Source organism: Panthera pardus, unplaced genomic scaffold (assembly GCF_024362965.1).
Source record: "Panthera pardus isolate Hobbes unplaced genomic scaffold, ASM2436296v1 HiC_scaffold_10, whole genome shotgun sequence".
NCBI classification, from domain to species: domain Eukaryota; kingdom Metazoa; phylum Chordata; class Mammalia; order Carnivora; family Felidae; genus Panthera; species Panthera pardus.
In genome coordinates, this window is record NW_026526655.1 from 60,761,052 (window position 1) to 60,785,006 (window position 23,955).

At 36.7% G+C, this 23,955-nt stretch overlaps 1 protein-coding gene across 2 annotated transcripts in view; it reads right to left on the reverse strand.

Annotated features, from left to right (window-relative positions):
* Positions 1–23,955, reverse strand: part of METAP1D (methionyl aminopeptidase type 1D, mitochondrial) — an 87,569-nt gene that overhangs the window by 4,997 nt on the left and 58,617 nt on the right. The window contains exons 2-7 of one of the 2 annotated variants that reach the window (XM_019459603.2): positions 12,969–13,126; positions 10,805–10,954; positions 9,188–9,336; positions 8,565–8,607; positions 4,801–4,964; positions 1,387–2,188 (exon numbers count right to left, since the gene is read on the reverse strand). In XM_019459603.2, the coding sequence (XP_019315148.1) occupies positions 2,077–2,188; positions 4,801–4,964; positions 8,565–8,607; positions 9,188–9,336; positions 10,805–10,954; positions 12,969–13,126 (776 nt within the window). In that variant the 3' untranslated portion in view covers positions 1,387–2,076. Of the gene's footprint in view, positions 1–1,386; positions 2,189–4,800; positions 4,965–8,564; positions 8,608–9,187; positions 9,337–10,804; positions 10,955–12,968; positions 13,127–23,955 lie in introns of those variants that run through there. The other variant, XM_019459595.2, reaches the window with a different exon arrangement.

Sequence of the window (23,955 nt, forward strand, 5' to 3'; positions counted from 1 at the left end):
CAGCCGGATGGAAAGAAGAAAAGAACCGGACAAATTTCACTCAGCTCCTTGGCTAAGCACCCATCTCAATGCTTGATTCCCAGAAGCTAAGTATATACTTCTATCTGCTTTTTCAGGGTATTTTCCTTTTGGATTTGTAGTGAGCTTTTCAACACATACTTACTGGGACTAAATGCCATTAAATCTCCTTAATGTCCCTAATTACTACTTAAAATAATGCTCCTTCTACTACTTTGGAATATATGGGAAACACAAGATTATCTACCTGATTCTAGGGTCCAAATCTAATTTCATGGAGATAATCCAAGGGACCTGTAATAGCAGGTCCCGCTCTAACAGGAAAGCAAGTAGTGGTAACCCTGACTGCGGCATGGGAAGGTGGAGCATGTGTGCTTTTCTTAACTGGTGTGTTGAGGAAAATGGAAACAGCTGGACGGGCAGGGGTGCCCAAGAAATGCCTCCGTTGCGCCCCAACACCAGCCATTACAGGGCCTTGACCATTTCTGAGCACAAGGGTCTTCTTGTCCTGGACATTCCACTCATGAGATCTGCCTTCTTTCTGCTGAAATCTACTGAAAAGAATTCTCCTGGCATTAGCTGTTTTGTTCTGATTTTCCCTAACTAAAAATCCTCTCAGGCAGTACGTTTACCTATGAGCCTGAGCACGTTTATGACTTGAAGTCCTTCATAGGGACTATTTGGGGTGAGAGAAGAGGGGAAAGGAAGAAGGAAGTGTATAAACATAGTCTATGAACTTACTTTCAAATTATACTATTATCATAGTTCATGTTTCAGTTACAGTTTATAGTTGAAAGAGAAATCTCTCTTAAGGAATTTCATCTTGTGACTGTTTTCTTCAGTTTAATTCCCTTTCATGAGGTAGTTTTCCTCAATTGAAGTATTGTCTGGAGAAATTAAAACTCTTAATACATTTCAGCTACATTTTATGACTAAGGATACATTCGCCAAGAGGGCAGAGGAGTACTATATTTAAGTGCATTCTCTTCTAAAGAAGTAAAATGCACACGGAGATAGTTTTATCACCATTTCTACGTGAATCCTACAAACAGCACCAATTTCCAAACAGTCGTATCTCTGATTAAATGGCACCTGATCGTCCAAGTTACAGAATTTTACTTCAGTCTTTCCAGATTTTTATTTTAAGCAGTAAGCTTTGAATGAAGGAATGCACAAGTCCAAGGATTCCCTCTAATGACAAGTAATGTTTAAGTACAATTAGTAATATTTTTGAAAGCCAACAACCGTTTTCCAAAAGAGCGGTACACGTTTATGTCTCAAGCTGGATCACAAATTACTGTATTTTTCTTACAATAGTGCCGAACTTTTATTTGAGGTTTTCTGTTTCCGAAAAGCAGACATGATGGATTGAAATAAAAGATAATTTATTGCAGTGCTTACTTTCGTGTGCAGAGGGAAGCAGTGTAATTGTAATTTACAGTAGCTGTCAAGAAAAATCCATCATGGATGACATTAAAATGACTTATTTTGCCTGAGCCACTTATTGTTTAAATGTGCATAATCTAATAGAGAGAGATTATTTTTAAAAATCTGCTTTATATTCTTCTAAATTAATATCAAAACATATACTTATGAATTAAACATTAAAAACCATTTATTGATACTTTCATCATGACATTTACAACTGTAAGTTTAAATTATTTTTGATTGAACTGTCACATATTTGGGATGCGTGAATCTACACATTCACAGTATTCTCATACGCATGGATCATATCATCTAGAGATAATTACAAATACACGGATTTAGAAAAAATTTAAAGCAAATGGAGGTGCAGGGAGTATGGTAACACTGTAGCCCAAACATCACTAGCCATCCCTCATGAAGCACAAGGGCACAGAGAGAACTCTTTTCATTAAACTATTTTAGCCAGTGCTTCTCCAGAGATATCATCCCATCCTTACAGGCTTCAGAGAATTTCAAAATTTCCCATAAAGACCACTCGGTTTTTGGTGACGTACTACTCATAAAAGATGCTTGCATGTTCTTTTCATGGTGTATCAGGAGAAGGAATTTGTGCAAAAGATGGTAAATATCTTAAAATAAGTAAGGCTGGTTGAAAGATGCTTGTAAACCTTCGGTCTGTAATGATTCCAAGTACTTTTGGCTTAAAGGTGGAGATTGTTTATTTACTCCCTTGAGATCTTGCCTGAATAAGAAAAGGCGAAATAATAGAGGTCCAGAAACACTGCCTTAACACGCCAGAACAAACATTTGTTAGTCCCCAGTGGCAGACACAAACCATCTAAACAACGAAATGTATCAGGGGAAAAGTAAAAAGTTCATTGTCTATTATTTTTCACGTAGTTTTTGTAAGTGTAGTTGTTGAGACTGATCTGGTTTTCAAAGGAGCTTGTACATGCAAATTCATCCTCTGCGAAAACTGACCTTTGCGTCCAGATAGCTAAAATCCAATGTCACTTTCAATTCTACTCTTCCTCTTCTTCTTCTTCTTTTTATGTAGCTAGAATTAATGTAGTGAATATGTAATGAAATGCATTATCCTGCATGGAGATTTATCAGATTTTCCGACTGAATGCTACGCTTTGCGAGTACTAGCTGGAGTTCACCTGCATGTTGGTGTGGCGTGTGGCTCTTTTTTGTAAAGAGTTAAGTCGTACACAAAAAAAGGGAACAAAGGTCAGCACCCAGCCGCCACTTGAATGTGAGATTTTTCTTTTTATTCCCCTTGATGTATACTAGGCTCTGTGTTATTAGTCTTAATGATGGAAAATTGTAGTGTTGATACAAATCTTTTTTTCAAAGTAGTAGGCGGGAGCTCCATTTGTTAGTAAGTTTTTTTGTGACTAAAAGCCACGGACAGTACATTTATGTAGCAGTAAAAGGCCTAGATGCTCTTTCCATAGCAGAGCTAATTATTCCTACTGTGACCTTACTGATCTAGCCTGTTCCTAGCACATCTCATCTGCACGCCTGTTCCTCTGTGTAGATGGTGTCAGAGAATATGAAAAACCCTATAATGAAACCATTTTCATGATGGAGAAAGGCTACTGGAGTTGCACTTGCTACAAAGAGGCTCAATTATATGAGTAATTGTGATAATTTTCTACATTCATAGCCTTCAATGGGGAAAAAAGAATGAGAGCCACAAAGGAAAATTACTTTAACAAGAAAGTACAGAGAGTAAAAATGGAAGAAGAGACAAAAAGGGGAAAAAATAACCAGAAAAAAAGTTTAAAAAATAGATCTGGAGGGAGGAATAGCGAGACAGGGAGAACAACAGAAATGCTCAAAAGCCCATGTGCAGCTGTGTTGCACAATTAAATTGAATTTTTTTTTCTGCAGTTGATGAATGTGACTACTGCAAATGTGCCTCTGTAGTTAGCTATCATTTGTTGTTCCGTGACAGGAAAAGGATAATTACCTCTCAGAGAGAATCAAAGGCTGACATGCCCTTTAGACACAGCCATGAATGCAGAGCTCGATAGAATGCTTGAATAAGAATCTAGTGTTCTCTGCCCCCTTCTACTGAAGAATAAATTTTGTTAAAATGCAAGAGCACCACCAGTAAATTTGTTGAACCCTAGGTGTTCAAAAATATGAGATACATCTATCGACTCATCCCATTTGCAAAAATAAAACTGCATTTTGAATTCATTTCTATTATATTCATGGACAGTAAGATAGTGAGATATGCATTAAATTTCTTTTCCCAGTAGGGGTCTGATTCAACATTTCCTATGAAAGAACAGAGAGACACTATCCTTTTTTCCCAGGCTAGTTAGCCTATAATTTAAAACTGTCAAAAACACAATTTTGCTCGAAGTCTTCAATAAAAGCTTCTCAGATATAACCCAAAGAGATTTTACTAAAGTTTGATTCAGACATTGTTACAATATTTTTAAAGCCATAAATACATTTAACTGATATTTTATTGCCTTTTTTCTTAAAGTATTTGAGGGCTTACGAAGAAAAAAGGCAGCATCTTTTCAAGGTGACTACGCCTTCCATCCTTTAGACAAACGGGAAGTGTTCAATGGTTCATATTAATGAGAACAGTGCTTTAAAAGGTACTGATGTGATCATCTTTAACAAAATGTATTACTTTTAGATGAAAACACATATTCCGTATGTCTACTTCAAAACAGTTATGGGGGAAAAAAGATCTAAACGTAGGTAACAGATTATAGGGAAAAGTCTTGAATTCAGAAAATACACATATACTCACAAAGCATGCATAGAATACCGTTTGGAAAATAAACAATGGTGTACAGGAAAACTGAACCGGACGAGAAAAGGACATTAGCTTACCCTTTTAGCCTGTTTGCTAATCCACTGATCTGAAAGGTAAGGCTTGCTCGAGCTAATGCTTTTTACCTTTGTATCACAAGAATATGTTTCACCTCATTCCTTTATAAAATTTAGCTTTTCTCCTGTTTCGTTACCCAAGAGTTGGGATGTTTACCCCCTTAGGTACTTTTTTCCATATTTGGTATGATTTTGAGTAAAGGAACACTACAGACTAATATGTCGAGCTAAAACTAAAGCAGTCGTATAAATATTGCTTGCTGCTCTTATAAGTTTCCCGCTGACCTGAGTATAATTCACTGTTTTAAAATCTTTCTTTTTTTTTTTTTTTTAAACCCAGGGAACAATACTGCAGCTTGGCAGTCCACATACTGATATCAGACTGAAATGATGGTTCTGAATCATAAAACATGTCATCAACTTTATACCAAGCCACCAATAACCTTTGTACCATTTGCCAACCCTCCCTTTACTTGTCAGTGTAAGGCTTACCTGATTGTGTTTCCAATTACAGAGAAGGGAGCCCCCGCTCTGCAAGCTGCAATTGCTTCGTCTCTACACCTCCTGGCAACCTCCACTAACTTTTTACCACATTCGTCCACATTGCCCACCAAAAATGTTTCAGAGGTATCTCCATGGTAGCCATTGTAATAGACCTAAACACAGGCAAACATTTTAAAATATGTTCTCGTTTGTAAATGTACTCATTAAAGTATATATTGTGCTCATCTATGCATTTAGTAGATTCATATATTTCACCCTTCCAGAATTACTCTCAAGTTTCCCTACCAAAAAAAAAAAAAAAAAAAAAAAAAAGGGACATGCTAAAGCCTCACAGAAATTAAAAAAAAAGAAGCCATACAACAATATTACAAAATTTAAAAATAAATATGTAATGGTAGGGCTATTTCAATAGCATTATGATTAGCAATGCTATTAAAATGTTTTGATACCTCATTTTGTTTCTGAGAAGACAAAACTACATATGCATAATTTACTGACCAAAGACACTGACCCATAATTACTATAATAGGTCTAAAGAACCCAGAAGTATTTAACCTAGTGAGAAGTTTCTTCAGTGTCATGGAGATATATGATCTTTTATTTACCATTTCTATACTTGGAAGTGATAGACAAGAAGAAATAAAATAGACTTGTCAGTATTAGACATAGGAGAATTTAGTTCTAAGAATTGAAGTGGCTTGATATGAGAATGAAATATGCTATGGAAAAGTCCTATCTGGAAGTGAAACCTTAATCAAATGTTCCAGATAGCAGAATGTTAACAGAAAACACTATACATGGGTTTTAAAGGATTAAACCATAACAAAATAGACTTAAGGATAAAATTACAGAAAAAACAATTTTATCAGTTGTCAATGATTCAGAAGGCCCCATAGGATCTTGAAAAATACCAGATTTGTTATAAAAATCAATAATAACAAACACTATAATAAACAGAGAAGGTAGAGGAGACTGGTTGAAAGCTGATCCTTAGACATAGCATGGCATTTGCTATTTTGCATAAATTTGACCTATGTAATTATTTTTCACATTTCTCTTTCTCATGAAGTAGAATGCAGAAACTTATAAAAAAGATGTTTATCTGAGCTTCCTGACTGTTTTAATACTGATTTAATGTCTTAAATCTGTATACTATTCTGCATTAAAAAATACTATCCTCTATAAGGGAAGCAGGAAAAGTCTTTACTATGTCTTCGGTTTCTAAGTTAGAAAACTGAGGCATACACAAGTAACTTGTCTCAGGTTAGTGGTGGAATAGAGAGGCAGATCCAGATTAATATGATGGGTTATTGGCTTCTAATCAAATGTTTTCTCTACTATGTCAAATGACCTTAACTCCTTGCAATAGAATTTTATACATTTATTCCCATTTGCAATCCAAGAAAGTACAAGTTTGATTTTATACACAAATATATAACAGTTGCCAATACAAGAGTAATAATCACTTCACAAAATGCATAGGGGCACCTGGGTGGCTCAGTCCGTCAAGCCTCTGACTTTGGCTCAGGTCATGATCTCGCGGTTTGTGAGTTCGAGCCCTGCATCAGCCTTCATCGGACTCTGTGCTGACAGCTCAGAGGCTGGAGCCTACCTCAGATTCTGTGCTCCCTCTCTCTCTGCCCCTCCCCTGCTTTCACTCTGTGTTTCTCTCTCTCAAAACTAAACATTAAAAAAAATTTTTAATGTATAACTCAGTGTTTTATAACTGTTATTTAAGTAAAAATATTTTTAAAAATCTTTATTTGCCTTTGTATAATTCTTTTGGCTAGCTTTCAAAATGACTACTTAGAAAACTCAATATATATGGAAATAACGATACTTTTGAAAGTCTGTGGCAGTTATCTATAATTAGGATTTGTGTTCACAAAGTATTCTTGTTTTGTACTTCATTTATTAAACACATATTTATTGAGCAACTACTCTGGATATCTCATTGTCTATTTTTTAACATTCAACTTTCAAGGGGGAAAGACGCCTGTTTTCCTGTGATGTATATACTACATGTAAACAATTATAAAACACATAATGAGTATTTTCTAATAAAGTATAAGGATCTAATAATGGAGTCTTTCACTTAATAAAAGATCTCATAAGAAATATAATTTGTGGGGAAGGGTAAAGAAAAAGAAATATAATTTGTTAAGATACCTACCTGTATGCTTCCTGACTCCTCCATATTTCTAGACACCTGAAATATTTCACTTTGCTTTATTAGTTTTGCAACTGTGAAATATTTGAATGTTAAAATTGGAATTGTTTATTAAAAGTCTTCAGGAAAACAGAAAAGGCATGGAATATTCTCTTTGGATGAACTGGAAGCAGCAGGAAAGAGTGTGCTGGTTTCATTCAAAGCAGCAATATTTTATTAGGGGGTGATTAGGTGAGATGATAAATGTAAAACCCCTAAATCAGTTACAATTCAAAAGAAAAGCATATCATGAAAAATACTTTATTTCAGGTATACTTCATAAAATATCTCCCTCTACATGATTCTGAGTTGGAAAGATAAACCAACTGAATCTATGTGGAGCAAATGTTCAAGTATTCTAAGTAGGACAAAATGATATATGAAAAAGTATCAGCAATAAAAGAATCCCTGACTATATTATCATACAAACTGATAGGAAGACAAGAGGGTGAGTTAATTTAAACAACTAAAAATTTGACCAAACCCAAGGGTTGGATGCCAATTTCTACCTCATTCCCACGCTTACCTGTCTTCATGGTCTGGATAGACAAATAACTATTATTAAAAATATTTCCTCATTAATAGAAGCTATACTCCTTGAATGTTGTCTGTCTCAACAAGTTCTCATCAGATGATTAAATTTTATTTATTCATTTAAAAATAATTTATTAATCATCAGATGTATAGAATTTATCTCCAATCTACATAATCCAAAGGAACCGCTACAAAATTTTTTAGTAAAATGAACTGCCAAGGCACAAATCATCCAAGTCTGAGAATAGTGAGAGGCTGAGGGAATTAGTAAAGGTTAGAGCTTGTACAATTCTAAGTTTCCATGTGAAATCACTTTGGGTTGTTATTTAAAAGAAAGGCTGTTAACCATTTGGTAAAAACTTAGGTTCAGTGAGAAAACCACTCTGTTTGTATGTTCCAAGTTCAAGGCTCTCTACACCCTCTATACCAGAAATGGAACACGACGTTACCTTCAGGGATTTTAATAAATCTAAGGAACACTGCTAGCAAAAGAGTTGCTGTCCAAATAGACTGACACACACAGGCCAATGTAGCCCCTAATGACAGAGTAAGATAATGACAGGCCCCACTCAAAATCAGCAGGAAGAGGAAGATCAATCTTGGCAGAGTGAAGGAAAAATGCTGGCTTTCTTCGCGTTAGCTCATCTCATACATATCTAGCTTCAGCAGCTGCCCAGTGCTGTGGTGCTCTGCATTAACTACACAGTGGATCAATAACAATTACACCTTCTCAAAAACATGACACATAGCAGGATTGGGTTGACATTTCACTTAGGCCAACATTGATCTCAGTGCATCTGATTCCAGCCCTAAATTCAAGTCAGGCCTGGGTTTACTTGGAATAAACACAGAGTTAAAGACAAAAAAGGAAACCAGCTGCTTGCGTCTGGGTCTGGAAGTAAACAGCACTTCCCTTGGTGCAGTTCACATTTTCAATCCACAATTCTTCCTGTTGCTACCAGCAATTCTGAAGTTGATCAAAGACTATTTTTTTATATTATTTACTCACCGTGACATCAATGTTGATAATATCTCCATCCTGAAGAGGTCGACTGAAACATAAACAGAATAAAAATGGTGATAGACAGATCTCAATAAAAGGAATGTAAAAATAAATACCTAAGACTATCACACGCCCAGTGAGTCACAATGATAATTTGGAGTGGAAGAGGAATAAATGGAATAACTATATCTAATCTTTAAGTTACATTAGTCACATCAAATTTTACAAGACATACAAAATAGGAACATACTGCCATTGTTTAAAAATCTTTAAAACGGTCTTTAAAAAAATGTATTTATTAGTTTCCTTAATTTTGCAAAGACCCAAAACAACAGTTGATAATTTATATTTGCCTACATTTGGATTTTTACCATTTATATGGTTAAAACTTAAGAAGGTAAAAGAAATATTTCATGAACCATGACTTGTGTGGATTACACACTGCTTTAACAAACAGTTAAATTATGTCCCGTTGAGGCAAAATACTTCAAAATTTTTGTTTTGCCATAATCAGCTTCAAAAGTTTACAGGTGGGTTTCAATTAAACTAGTATCTTTCAACATATGTTATAGATCTTAGTTTCATGTTTTAGTTTCTGAAGGAACAATATGTTATTAAGCAATGAATACCTGTCAGGAATACCATGACATAGCACGTTGTTTACAGAGGTACAAACAGATTTTGGAAAACCTCCGTAGCCTAGAGGTGAGGGATAAGCATCATGACTGATGATTTCCTGATGGACAAGAGCATCTATCTCTTCAGTTGTCATGTCAACCTAAAATATTAAATAAAGAAATTGTGCAGCAACCGTTGAAGTCATTTCCTGCACTCATTGACTATGTCTACAGCTACAGTACTTTCTGATGAGATTATATAAATTTACTGTGATAAACTTGTGATACAACAGTTTAATTAATGGTGATTAACATTAAATTTTTAATTGTGCCTTTTGGACAACTGTTTGGGCATAGGATGGTGTTATGGGCTATTAGGAAATGGAGACTTTAAACTCTAAGATCCTTTAAATTATCCGTGAGTCATTCAATGACATGACTCCTTTGGGCCTGAACACTTCACAAAGCTTCCTGGGCAATTCCTTCCTCTTCTTCAATGGTTAGTGCCTCAGGCTAGCTGAAGCATATAAATACATTCTCAAAAGTATCTTCAGTTTAGATGACAAAGCTTGAAAAGTAGGTCATCCCACACCTTCTTATCTAAGAGAAATCTTACATGGGCTTTGCAGCAATGGTGGGGAGATTATGGATGATTATTTTAAAAATTCAGTCTGATACCTATCGTAGAAATTTGGTTTTCACAAATCTTGATTTCTTTCATACCTGAATAAATCCATTGTTTTAAAAAAATACTTTGGAGAGTATTTTTTCTCAAACTCGAACTAAAAAAATCCTCTCTCAAACTAAAAAAGAACAAAAATAAAATTGAGTTTTATGAGTACATGAAGATATCTCCATAAACTCATAAGTCATAAAATTCTAAAACAAAATCTTTTATTAAAAATTAACTATTTCTGTAATATTTCTTTGTGTTATTTGATATTCACATTAAGCTTAGTTATGTTGCTGTAACAACTTTATTACACAAATGATACCCTAAGTGATTTCATTCCTGAGGACTCACTTCTTAAATTCTGCCCACCTTTTGGAAACTACAGGCCTATATATATATATATATATATATATATATATATATATATATATATATATATATATTTAAGGATTCCTATAAAGCAGGGTGTTTCAGATTATTCTGGAAGAACTAAATCTTGTAGTAAGATAGTTGTCCATAGTTACATTTTTATATTACCTATAGCTTTGTGTTATCTGCTCTAATCTTTCTTTGCAGAGCTAATGCAAGAAAACAGGAAACAAAGGATGAGGCAGAACAACTCTCTTCAGGCACACAGAAATAATGTGGGGAATAAAAGCAGAAACTACAGGCAGGAATAAGGAGGCAGAAGTCAGAACTGTCTGCCCTGGATCAAGTTGGACAGGCTGGCTGGGCCCAAAGTATCTCTGGAATCCTGATACTTAAAACTGAATTTGGATTTTAAGTTACCTCTTAAAAAAACACATAAAATAATAAAATCCCTTTCCCCCATCCCAGGCTTTACTTGGTTTTTAACAAATTAGATGTATACAAAAGAAGAGTTAAATGGAAAGAAGGCAAAGAGGAAGGTTTGTTGCCCCTTCTGTAAGCCCTTCTGAGGCTTGGTGAGACGCCACCTTTAAACTCTTCCCAGCCAGGAGGAGGACATGACGGGCCAGCTGACAAGCCTGACGAAGCCCTTGAATCTGATCTTCATTCTTAACTTCTATGCTGTCTCCCCAGTCGGGTACAATGCCTGTCGTCACATAGTCTGGCTTCTTTATGTGCTTGAGGAAAAAGGATTGAAAATGAAGATCAGAACCCAGCACACGACAATGGGATCATTTTTTCGGACACAGCCTCCTGCTTCATGGAGCTCTGCCCTTCCTGCCGGAGCACCGACCTCCGAAGCCAGCACAACAGACCCTCCAGGCTGCCCCCAGTTCCTTCCCCTGCCCTTTTGAACTTAACGTTGCCTGTTAGTGCTGCTTCTGGATGGTCTGTTAACCTTACTGTGCTTTGAGTCAAACTGGTCTGAAGTAGACTTCTGGTCAAAACAAACAGTGGTTTTCTTTTCTTCCTCCTCCCAAGCCCGTAAGAAGCATTATTGCCATTGATGAAAAAAATAGCACCAAGCTTCCAAATTGCCCAATGGCTAATTAAGAGCACTTTCATCTTCGTAACACAAAGATAAAATTTATGCAAAGGATAGCTCACAACACCCTCTCCGAATGAACGTATGTAAAAGGCTGACTGTCAAGTCTTCTGAAGCCTATTACGTAGACACTTTTCTTACACTTCGCAACTGTACCCAAACTAAGAAGGGACTAGAGAACAAAACCAAACAGCTTTCTTTTCTTTTTCTTTCTTTCTTTTTTTTTAAGTGCATAAAGAATACCTAGAACATTTCCATCACTTGTCAAAAACAAACAAAGAAACCCCCCCAAAACTCAAAACATTCAACTCTGATCACCCTTGCAGAACATTCTCCACTGCTTACTTAAACCTGTGGGCAGCATTCAGAAAATAAATACAATTTTACACACAGAGCTTCTTTCAGTCCCAAGGTTTTGCTCAGCTCTTTACAATCTATTTATGGAAAGTGCCACATAAGCATTGTTGAACAGTACCCAGGAAGGGTACACGGCAGTTGGGAACAGGAAGCTGAGGGAGATAACGCTATTTCAATTGACATCACAGCAACTGTGGAAGGGCTGAGGTTAGGGGTCTGCTCTTCGTGAAGCGTATCACACAGGGCTTAGGACTGTCACTGATTCCTGTGTTCAGAGGGGCCTTCCTGACACAGGTAATGCCACTGCTCGAAGCACCACAGCTGAGCTCTGGATGAGCACCTGCTCCTACAGCTTTGCCACCAGGGCCCAAAGCTCGCCCGGTCTCCCCCGCAGACTGTGCTCTCGTCTCCACTCTGCTTTGTGATGTGGCCAGGTTACAATTACAGGCAGAAGGGCTACTGGGTTGTCACTGACACTTCTAAAACAATACATTCATCTCTCTGGACATTTCCTTTTCTTTCCCACTAAGGAAATACCAGGAATATACTTCTGGGTTCTGGTAGCCTGTCTCACTGGCCCCTTTCCACAAAAAAGGGCCACTCACTTTCAGGGAGTATAATATACTTAATGTGGGTTTACTGCTAAAAAAAAATGCATAAAAGGGGGAAGGCAGGTGATTTTTGTGAGAAATCTATACTTCTTTCAGCTGTTCTCATTCTTCCTACATGACCCACACACCTCCTTTATACTGCATTTTGAAAATAGATTCTTTCCACAGAATTGTAATCTCTGAAAAAAAAATCAAGAATGCTCTGAGGCAAGAGGTTTTATTTAATTATTCTAAAAGAGGATTCAAAAACAGCAGCACTAATCCTATGGAAAGTATAAGAGCAGGCTTTAGGAAAAAACACCTAGTGTATGGGTTTCAAGTAATCTCTCTTGAATGATCCCAATTTGACAGCCAATTTTTTATTTCTCTAAAAAAGTTAAGAAACTATAGACACGTAATTTTACCTTCATGTTAGAAATTTAATATAGAAAATTTCATGGTAGAAACTAATTCTGAATAATCTAAGCAGCTGTAAGATGAGAGGTTTAGTTAAAAAAAATTAACGTGATAGAACTGCAGATGTTACAACTTCTCAAATCACAATTTTAAATCATAAACCAACTTTAAAAATTAGGATTCAAAAGGCTCAGAAATGAAAGGCGCAAACACATTTGATCGCTTCTGCAGTTAACCTTTATCTTGGCTGGAAAAAGCAGCAGATCATAGGCAATACAGTACCTCAGGCACTGGGTGGGCTGGAGAAGCTGCGGCCGGCAAAACTATACTGTGTGAAATATCTCTTTGTCTCCGGAAAAAGAAATTTCTTCTTTGTTGACTGCTTGACTGCTTGTGTAAGTAGATATGATTGAGTGGTGAAGACAGAATTCTATGATAACCTATGAGCAGAAATAGGCATATTTTAAGTTAAAAAACCTAACACAGTGCTACATGTTAAGATGCTGCTTTGTTGTCTATTAAATCATTATCCTAATCCTTCACTGGCTCAAAAAAGGAAAAGCCCCAAATAGAAAGGAAAGCAGTGGTATTCTGAGTTCTAGTACAATAATAGCACAGCATATTTATTAGCTAATACTATGTTTACATAAATGTTTGACAATGGAAAACTCCACTCTAACGGGAAACAAACATATAGAAGCATCTGCTAAGTACCAGGTCTGCAAAAAGAGCAATTTCTGTTGTGGTACCTTATGCAGCAAATGTGCGGATGACCCTAGATTCAGGGCACTGTTTGGGTGGCTTTATATTCTTTAAAGCTGTTTTCCTTTCAAGAATCATGGACAAATTGCCAGCTGCACTTTTTGCCCTTGATAGGATTACTACTCTGTGTTAAGTTCACGTGCAGGGAGGCATTATACCAAAATTCACTATGATGAATGCTCAAGTCAGATAAAGACTAAATAGCAGAAATGTAGGGTGTAACCCTGAAACAAAATGAACACAGGATCCGAAAGTACCCACAACAGGAATTTAGAAACATCTATCAAAATTTTAAATGCACATATCCTTTGACTCAGCAGTTCATCTCCTAGGACCTTACCTTGCAGGTATTATGCAATAATGGATATACGAAGATGGACCCTCACTTTGTAGTAGAAAAAAAGGGAAATAACACAAATTCCCCTCAATGGGGGACTGGGGAAATCTTTATGGTATATCTACGCAACAGAAAACTATGAAGCTATTGGAGAAGAAGCTAAATCATTTTTATGTGTTGATATGTAAAGAAGCCACCATCCATTGTCAGGAAAAAAACACATGCTGAACAATATGTATAAAAAGCCCATTGATGTAAAAATAATTTATACATTTATATAAGTTTGTATATGCCTATAAAATTTCTGAAAATTGATACTCATCAACAGTGGTTATTTGCGGGGCATGTGATCGGGGCTGGGGGTGGGGAGGAAGACTTCCTGATTCATTTTATCTTCTTCTATACTTCTCACCATCCACTTTTTAAACCATCCACTTGCATTACTTTTATAATTAAAACAATAGTTTGAAAATTCCCCAACATATCACAATTGCACATCAGGGATCAGCAAACGATAGCCCGAAGGCCAAATCTGGCCTGCTGCCTGTTTTTGTACAGCCCATAACCTAAAAATGATTTTTTTATGTTTCTAAATGGTTAAAAAGAGATAAGAAAAATAATATTTTTTAATATGTGAAATCATATGAAATTCAGATTTCAATGCCCATAAATAAAGGTTTATTGGAACACAGCTTATAATTATCTATGGCTGCTTTGAGCCACAGTGGCAGAGTTGAGTACTTGTGACAGAGACTGTATGACCCACAAAGCCCAAAATAATTACTATCTGGTCATTTACAGAAGTTCATCAACTTCTGGTCCAGAGCACTGCTTCTCAAAATGTGGTACCTAGACCAGCATATCAACGCCACATGGGAAAAAATGCAAAATATTGGACCCCTTCTCAATTTACTGACTCAAACTTTGGCATGAGGCCAGCAATCTGTGCCTTCATGAGCCCTCAGGGTGATTCTCCTGCCCATTAAAGTATGAGAATTACTGGCCTAGAGTAACATTTCAGCTGTGAAACATAATAGAAACGTGAACTGCTGGTGAGTACTGGCCTCCAAAGTCAAGATCTCCAAGTGAACTGGAAAAAGGCACGGACACAAACAAACCCCAGTGGTCAGTGATTCAGTGTCCTAAGTTTCACTCAATTACATTCTTCCATAAAGTTGAATGTAATTGTGTTGAATCAAACTTCTAGAATCGTTTTGGTGTTATTTTAAACAATTCCAAATACTAGACAAAATGCAGCAATACCACTTCTTTTAAATATCAAAAGTTCTTTTAGATAGAGGCAGGTACATATTCCCTGAAGCTTGTATATTTCCCAGAAGACACCACCACCAGCTCTAGGACTGTCAACTGGTATATGGGGGCAGGGCATTTTCCTAGGAAAAGCAGATGGTTGGAAAGCAGAAGCTGGACTTTCATTTAGGCTCTATCACTCGGTAGCTGTATGGCCCTGATCAAGTTTCTTCTTTTGAGTCTCAGGTGGGAATTAATTAGAATATGTGAAAAAGTATGTGAAAACACTTTGCATTCTAATAAATGGTATTTCCTCAAGAACGCTTAAAAAGTAAAATGAGAAAGAAAATATGTGCTCCATTATAGCTTCTAATACTGAGCACTTACTATGTGTCAATTACTGTGCTAGGCACTTTACATATGTTAGCTCCTGAATCTTAATGAGAACGCTATGCGTTGTGAACTGTTATTGCTCCATTTCACAGTTGAAGATACTGAGGCACCCAAAGGTAAGTAACTTCCCCAGGGACATGTAGTAAGTCCCAAAGCTGTGAGAAAGCAGATCAAGTTGCCTCCCCAAAATATATTATTTTTCTCATACACATGAAAAACATCCAGAAAACGTAAAGGCATTACAAAACTATTAAAAGGTACTACCATTAGGTTATTTTTCCAAAAGTGGTTTTGGGTTGACCTAATCCATCCACTCTCTCAAGCCCTGCTCCCTTCGTTGACCAAACACAGGCTTCGGTGAGGTGGCTGACAGAAGTTGGCTGGCAGTCTAAGGATATGGAACAGAAAATCTGGATCCCAGCTAAAGCAAAGACTTAGGTGGAATCAACCGATGACTCCAGGCTCCCTAACTGCATCCCTAGATAGGATCACAGACAAGACACAAGGTTGTAAGTATTTCCCTTTGGAGGAAAGTATGCGTTATGATTGCTGTTCTGGTAACACTAACGGAATTAGTAACAATAATAATGTGGTTAACATTTAATGGCCACTTTCTTTAATGAAGTTCAGTGCTAGGTGTTCTACATACACGATCTTTTCCTTACCCATTCTGTCTGGTAGGCAGGCGGCTGTTGATGGCACCATTTTACAGATGAGGAACTAAGACTCACACCTCTAGTGGTCAATGGGGGGCCTAAGGCTCCACATCCCCTGCTACCAAACCAAGGACTGTGTTTGCCATTCCTAGATGCCTTTCTATAGTGTGCAGGGGCTCTAGTAGATAGCATGCTTTTCTTTTTTTCCTCAGGGATTAGATTTAAAGGAAAGTTTTTTTGAAAAATTATGAAAAAATAAACATGGGACCATCCAACATTTAGAATGAAGGTACTTTTCACGAAAATTCTTAGATCTGACCTAATTGGGAGGCATTGTAGTAGTGAAAATAGCATGAGCTTTGAAGTCAGACAGATCTGAGTTACCAGAACTTCTGCGCCCCACATTCTTCACCATTACATGGGAAGAACAGTGCTTTTTCCTCTACACTAGGCTGTTGTGAGCATGAGCTAACATATGTATGTAAATCATCTTAAAAAGCAGGTGTTCCATAAGCGTTAGTTTTTTTTCCTTTCCCTTCTCAAATCTGCAACATGTTTACCTGCAGGCCTCTAAATTTATTTATTATTTTATTCAACAACTACTTACTGAGCTCCTCCTATATGCCATGCTCTGGATGCAGACTGAACCAGGTGACAAAGTCCCCACTCTCATGGAGCTTATATTCTGTGGCGGAACACAGACAACAAGTAAACCAACAAATACATTAGATTACATAAGATGGTGATATGCATGATGAAAAATGGGCCAGGGTGAGCAGCGGATGGCACCTTGGAACTATGGTTCTGCTCCTGGTCCCGCCAAAACCTAACTATGTGACCTCAAGTAGTAACAATAATAGTGAACATTGGTTGAGAACTTCCTGGTGCCAAGCTCTATGCGGAGCACTTCAGACGTTGCCCACTGATACAGAAAGGCTTAAGAAAATGAGGGAGTTGTACTTTATGATCTTTGAGGTCTCCTTTAGCTCTGACATTTGTGCCTTCATTCAGCAGCATCTGATTGTCATGCTACAACCCAGGCAATGGGATGATGTAGACGCCGATCAATTTTAGGACGTATGAAGATTTTTTTCAATGCAGCTGATTACATGATAGAGAGATCATCTTTATCAGCATTATCAAGTTCAAGTACACAGTCATTACAGGGGGAATCTTTTTTATGTACTTAAACTTGAGGCACGAAGTCACCAGGCCTCTACTTGGATATCTGGCTGAGGCTTTTGAGACATTAACTTTTAGAATGAACAGTGTTGCCAATGTACCTGTCCTGCCAAATGATAGGCTCACTGCCGAAAAGATGCAGGCACACCCACACATGACTTAAACACTGGGAACACAGCCTGAACATATCCAATCTGTTGACAATTACGGTTCTGCACTCTACTCAGAAATTCCACTTTCATATGATACTTTTTTATTTGAAGCAAAATCTTTTCTTTCAATCTGATAAAAGACACCCTATAAATGCTGTCACAAGGTAACAGGATAATAAGGTACCATACCGTGTTTATTTCACTAACTATTCATTACAAACTAGAAAAAAAAATCTACTGTTTTCACAGGTGAAATGAAGAAATGGGCTTAAGAAATACATGCCTTTAGAAGATAATGGTCCTCCAATTAATGTGGCAAAAAAAGAGGTGGGGCAAAATCCTCTATTTTGTTTATCATATTATAACTAATAAATAGTAGTTAACAAATTTTCTAAATGCAGAGTGAGTAAAATTAAAATCTCCAGTACCAATTATATTCAGGGTCGAAGGATAACCAAACTATAGTTACTGCTACATACTATTCTAGAAAAGGTTTGCTGAGTTTCCTTTGTATTTCCCTTCTTTATAAAAGCACTGCTTTGGGGACGCCTGGGTGGCTCAGTCGGTTAAGCGGCCGACTTCGGCACAGGTCATGATCTCACGGTCCGTGAGTTTGAGCCCCGCGTCGGGCTCTGTGCTGACAGCTCAGAGCCTGGAGCCTGTTTCAGATTCTGTGTCTCCCTGTCTCTGACCCTCCCCCGTTCATGCTCTGTCTCTCTCTGTCTCAAAAATAAATAAACATTAAAAAAAATTTTTTAAAAATAAAAGCACTGCTTTGTACACTGGAAATTAGTACAATACAAACATTATGTTAATTATATCTCAAGTAAACAAAGAAACAAATAAGAGCACTGCTGATACCTTATCACAACTGCATCTAACTTTCCAACTTGCTACCGTCAATGTTAGGGCTAATTTGATGCACAACATCCATCATCAGAGGCAGGGACACCAGCCAGGTTTCCATCAGTCACAGGACTGGCCTCTCTGCCTCTGGGGCACCACCATTTACCTAGGACGCATAGCACACCCCCTTTCGTTAAAGCTATTTTCAGGAAACAAGGTTCAGGTGTGTACTAATTATTGCAAGGGACAAGCTGACCAATCTGGGTTAAGGAGACACAAATTGAAAATCATCAGAAACCTCAGGAGAGGAGAGCCCCAGATCAGCAAGGAGCCGCTTTGGACTAATTTGATCTTAAAAGAATGATCATAGTGAGTGTTGTTACTGTTGATTATGTAACAGAAACTCTATATAGGGTTCCCTTAGGCAGTACATCTATACGTTATTTGTTATAAATACCAGAATATTTACTGTTATCAAAGGTAATAGTAAGAATTATTTTCAGTGTCACAAAAATTCTATCAGCGTCTAGTTTCAGCTGAATGTCGAAAATTACAGGCAACTGCTTCTGTCACTCCATGGAGGAGCACACTGTGCGGCCGGAGTGTCTTTTGAAATTGGTATATGTCCTCTGGGTAGTGCAGCACATTCTTCCTGTTTTAAATTTGTACTTGCAATGGAAATCTAAGTTATGGTTTTAAATATTTTCATATTTGGTAATAGCATCAATTTCTAAAAACTCCATTTTATTTCCCTTTACAGATGAAGTCTGAAAGGTGGGATTACAGAATTCGAGTATGATGGAGGCAGGAATTCATTTTAAATAACTAATGTTGCTGCATGCAACATGCCCTATATTTACTGGCCTCTTACTCAGGGTCCATTTTAATTGTTATCTGCTCATGCATTCTATACCACATAATGAAATGCTTCCATTTCACCCACTGAGCCCTGGGTTTTTCTGTGCACCTCTACTAATGACCCTTAATTAAGCCGATTTTATCCTTGAAAATGTGAGTTTTCTTCTGGCCAACAAGTATTTTTAGGGAAGAGGCCTGAATGAACTTTCAAAAAGACATTTAACATGCTTATTATTTTAAGCAGCTGTAAAACTGAACAAAGTATATTTATTTGTACTCAAGTGGGGGCTACCAACACCTATATTTTTCATTGTATGCTTCCAGGGAAGCACTTTCACCCTGCAGCCAGCCATCAATCCTCGGTCATGTTACATTTCAGAGGTATTAAGTATCTGGCTAGAAAACAACACAATAAAGTAGCCTGTACTACTTTACATTAGTTAACAATGTCAACCAGAGATAATATGTAATTTAAAAGACACTCTGTAAAATGTCTTACTGAATATATTTTTTCATAATGATCAAATGCCAAAGTCTAGTAACAAAACTATTATTTATAGCATATCAACATCTAATTGATTTTACAAATGGAGGCAATTATTTTGGATGAAGGGGGGAATGCCTGCCAGATTTAAATGATTTATGATTACTAAGAGAGAAAACAATGTTTTGCTAATTCATTTTCAAATATGGCTCTTACAATCATTGATAATTTTAATTTTTAACCAAATGATTTGCTGAAATAATACAATGACTTACAAAAAAAAAAAGTAACTTACAGACAGCAAACTGAGATATTTTTAACTGTTTAGAAATATTGCTTCCTACAGTAGGCTCGAAAGGGACTGTACCACAGAAATACATTTTCGAGGTGCTGATTTAGAGTCACAGAAAGATCACACTTCATGAACTCCAACCAATTACCTAGAGTAGGAGCACAGGCTTTTATAGCACTGTGTGCTTTAAGTCCAAAAGGGAACACTGCAAATGCATCCATGCCTTATATTTCTTGACCTAAAGCACTGACTGTCTGCTTGATAGGTTTGATAACTTGCACAGATGTTGTGAAAGGAAAATTAAATAGTCTGCATCACTTGATATAACTCGCATTGATTTTCATAATCTAGTACTAAGATGTACATGTTTCAAAAGTAAATGAGAAAGATTGAAGGTTCCTTCCCATTTCAAGGAGACTATAAAGCAGACAAGAAGCTCACATTTCACAAGAAATAACCTGTGCATTTGTTGAAGAAAAAAAAAAATCAGCTAGGGGAATGCCCCAGGCTGAAGCAGATACTGATTGGGCAAAGCTAAAGGACAAGGGCCCTTGAAACTAAACAAAAGCAAATTCATTCTGTTGACAGATGTTGATTACATCAAAGCGACAGGAACTCCCCCAACTCCCAATTTTTTTTAAACAATTAATACCTCTCTACAGTTTACACAATAAGGACAAAGTAAGTTTCTAAACCAATCATAATAAACACTATTAAACTTGTTTTTTAAAAGTTTCAATTCAGTTGAAGACTGTTCTGCTGTGTTTTTTGCTATGGGCTTCCCCAAACAGTGGTTTATTCATTCCCATGGACACGTCTGGGGAGCCAAGCTGGCCATGCCATCAGCCCCTTCCTTCCAGGGGTTAACTGTTCTGGCTGCCAAATAAAATACAGAGTGAGCCATGTAATTATGGAGACAGTCAAAGGGCAGGCTCTATTTTGAAATCTATTTGCACAGACAAGGTCTTCCAATTGAGCTTACAGGAAACAAGCTGGTAAAGAGCCTCCTTTTCCCCAGATGCTTTCCACACTTTTTCTCCAATTCAGGAAATCATGGATATGGACACCATACACCACTGCTTCCTGGATTTCAAGCTAAGATGCCACTATAAGAAGTGTGGATCTGTTTTACAAAACTGTAAAAAAAAAACAACAAAACCTTGTTTTTTCCTTTTCTTTTGCCTAATTAACGGCATTTGGCAATAGCCTCTGGATGATAAAGCAACAGTGTTTATTAAACAACATTTCTAAAGAGGATGCAGGCCCAATTATGCAGGTGTTGGAAAACAGATTATTTACTTTAATGTTCAAAATAAAGCACAAAGTCAAGTCTAAAATATACTGGCATAGATACTTGTCTGAAATAAAGATTCTACTTAACATCCAATAGTGTGTCCTTGAAGTATGTTATAGCTAAGACTACTAACGCAGTAACAGATTTCACATGAATTAAAAAGAAATGTGTAAACTATTTTAAGTGAAAAAAAAAAATCACAAATCACTTTATGCTGACACATAAACATTTGTCCTGGTTGCTTTAAAGCTCTAAATTTGCGATTGTTAGGAGGCTGCATCATGTCAGATGAAAACAGAACTGGGCCACTACTACCAATAAAAGTAAGCAAAGGAAGGAGAAATAGTAGCCTTCACAGGTACTAGCCTATGGATGTCAGAACTCACCCTCAAGCCATAAGCCAAAGCCCAGGAGTCCTGATTCTAGAGAAGATGAGCTAGAAAGTCAGCCACAGTGAGAGAGCACTTCTGGGGAAAGGAAGGGCGGTGGCCTGAGGGCACCCTCCTCCAATAATAACAACATTCAAGAATGATGCCCAGGTCACGGCAAAACATGACCTTCCCCAAGGCTCCATCAGGAAGTTGGCTCCATGCTACCTCCCTCCTCCTTTTAAAAAATTCAGCAATAGCAAATGATAGAGTATAACGACAATGACAAGCTCAGAAATGGGTTTGGGAAAACACTGCATTTTCTTCTTTACAAAAGCCAACTGGATGATATGTGATTATTCATTAAGGTATATACCACCAACACCCAGGAATATGTGACTGAAACGAAAAGCATTCCCCTCTTCTTGGGAGACAAACACACCCCCAACCTAGTCTGTAAACACATTATCAATAAACAAAACCTAGTTAATAGAGTAGACTTATGTTTGTGGGCCTAGAAAATAATTCCTTTGGGCTGGCCCAACCACAGGTGGGGGAGGGGAGTCAAAGATTAGAGTAAGAACTCAAAATCTAAAACTGAAAGATCATTTGGTGGATAAGTGGAAGTTACGTGGAAATGACTAATGTATAGAAGGAAATAGGGCTGTTGTGTGAATTTTCTCCATTTAGGGTAAAAAATGTTTACTTCAAAATTTAAATCTAAATTCATTTTTAGAATCATACAATATTGAGTCACACTGCAATAGTATATGCTTAGAAAATCCCATTGTCTCTCAGCTAAAGTTTAGAGAAAAGCAGCTTTTTAGCACTTCAACAATACATATACTCAGGCAACTTCTTGGACAAAGAAATATTGTGTCTTTCCAGGGGAAATAAAGGAGCTGTTTATTAGGGCTGTGGTTAAAATGTAATAATTCATTCTAGTTGAGCCCTGTGGAAAATGTCATCAAAATATCATTTTCTTTGCCAGATTTTCTGGATGCCGTGATATCGTTTAAATACAGAATAAAAGGCAAACTCTGATGAGAGTAGAAGTACAACACCAAAACGAACCAAAAGCAAATGTTCATTTCATCAAAGGAAGAGGAAAGAAATTCACACACTCCTGATACCCAGAGAATGTAACTCTTCTAGGTAAGTTAGTGCAGAACATCTGGCAAACTTCAACCTTCCAAAATTTCTCAAAAGAAGCATTCCTGTTACCACACAATTTGGTTACAGAAGAGGAACATAGAAAAAATCTATATTAAAGCACATAAATAAGAATCAGAAAGAGCAATTTCACAGAAATCACACATGGAATTCAACTTTAGAGAAAGTTCATATAAAAATATCATGAGTTTTAAAAAAATGATATAGTAAGAAAGTCCTTCTTTAATTAAAAAAATACTTTATAAATACTACTGTCATATAAAACACTACTCAAAATATTACTTATTTGGATAACAATACCCTTCAATAGAAGACGTTGGGACTTACAGTTTGTGATCAAAGGCACAACTTTACCATGAAAATTTTTCAATTGTATTAAAGCATTTGAAAAGAGTATAATTTTAGTCCTCATCTTACAATAGTGTCAACTGAATTCTATATGCAACATGCTCTAGTTATCTTTTTGGGTGTATTTTTCTATCTTTTTATGAACCATTTAAAGTTATTTATGCAAACAACTGGTATAAAATAGCTCAGAGCTTTGACCAAAACTGCAGTATCAACACCAAAAAAAAAAAAAAAAAATTTTTTTTTACATCATAATATTTTTCTGAGAATGTTTCACTGTACAATTCCAAGTGAAAGGCATGAAATAAAAAGAAAACATTTAAATATAAATTCTACCATGGTATTTTGACAATTTGGGGAGTTTTGTTTCTGCTCTGTAACCAGGCAACAGGAGTGATAGGTATGTAGGTAGGTCAATAATCACAACCCAAAATGAGGAAGCTAAAGGTCCAGGAAAACAATATATTTCTAACCTTCTGCAGTTGAGATTATATAGATTTAAGACAATAGAAGCCAAGATTACTCACCAAGGGGTTATTTTCACAAGAAAAATGAAGAGAAAATAAACAGTAACATCTTTACTAAAAGAAAAAGTTTGGACTGATGTAGTTATGCTGCCACAAATAGTTCTATATTCAATTAAACCGTACAGACTTAGTTAACCATGTGAATAATCACTCCACAGCTTTAGGCATGAATGCAAAAAGTGCAATGCATTAAAATGGTACAGGCTTAAAAGGAGTCCCACAGAAGCCTACTTACAAACTCTTCCTTGTCTTTTTTTTTTTTTTTTTTTTTTTTTAACGAATGCTCAACTATAAGACCATTATTTTTGTACTGAAGATTAAGATTAAAAATTAAAACTATCACATC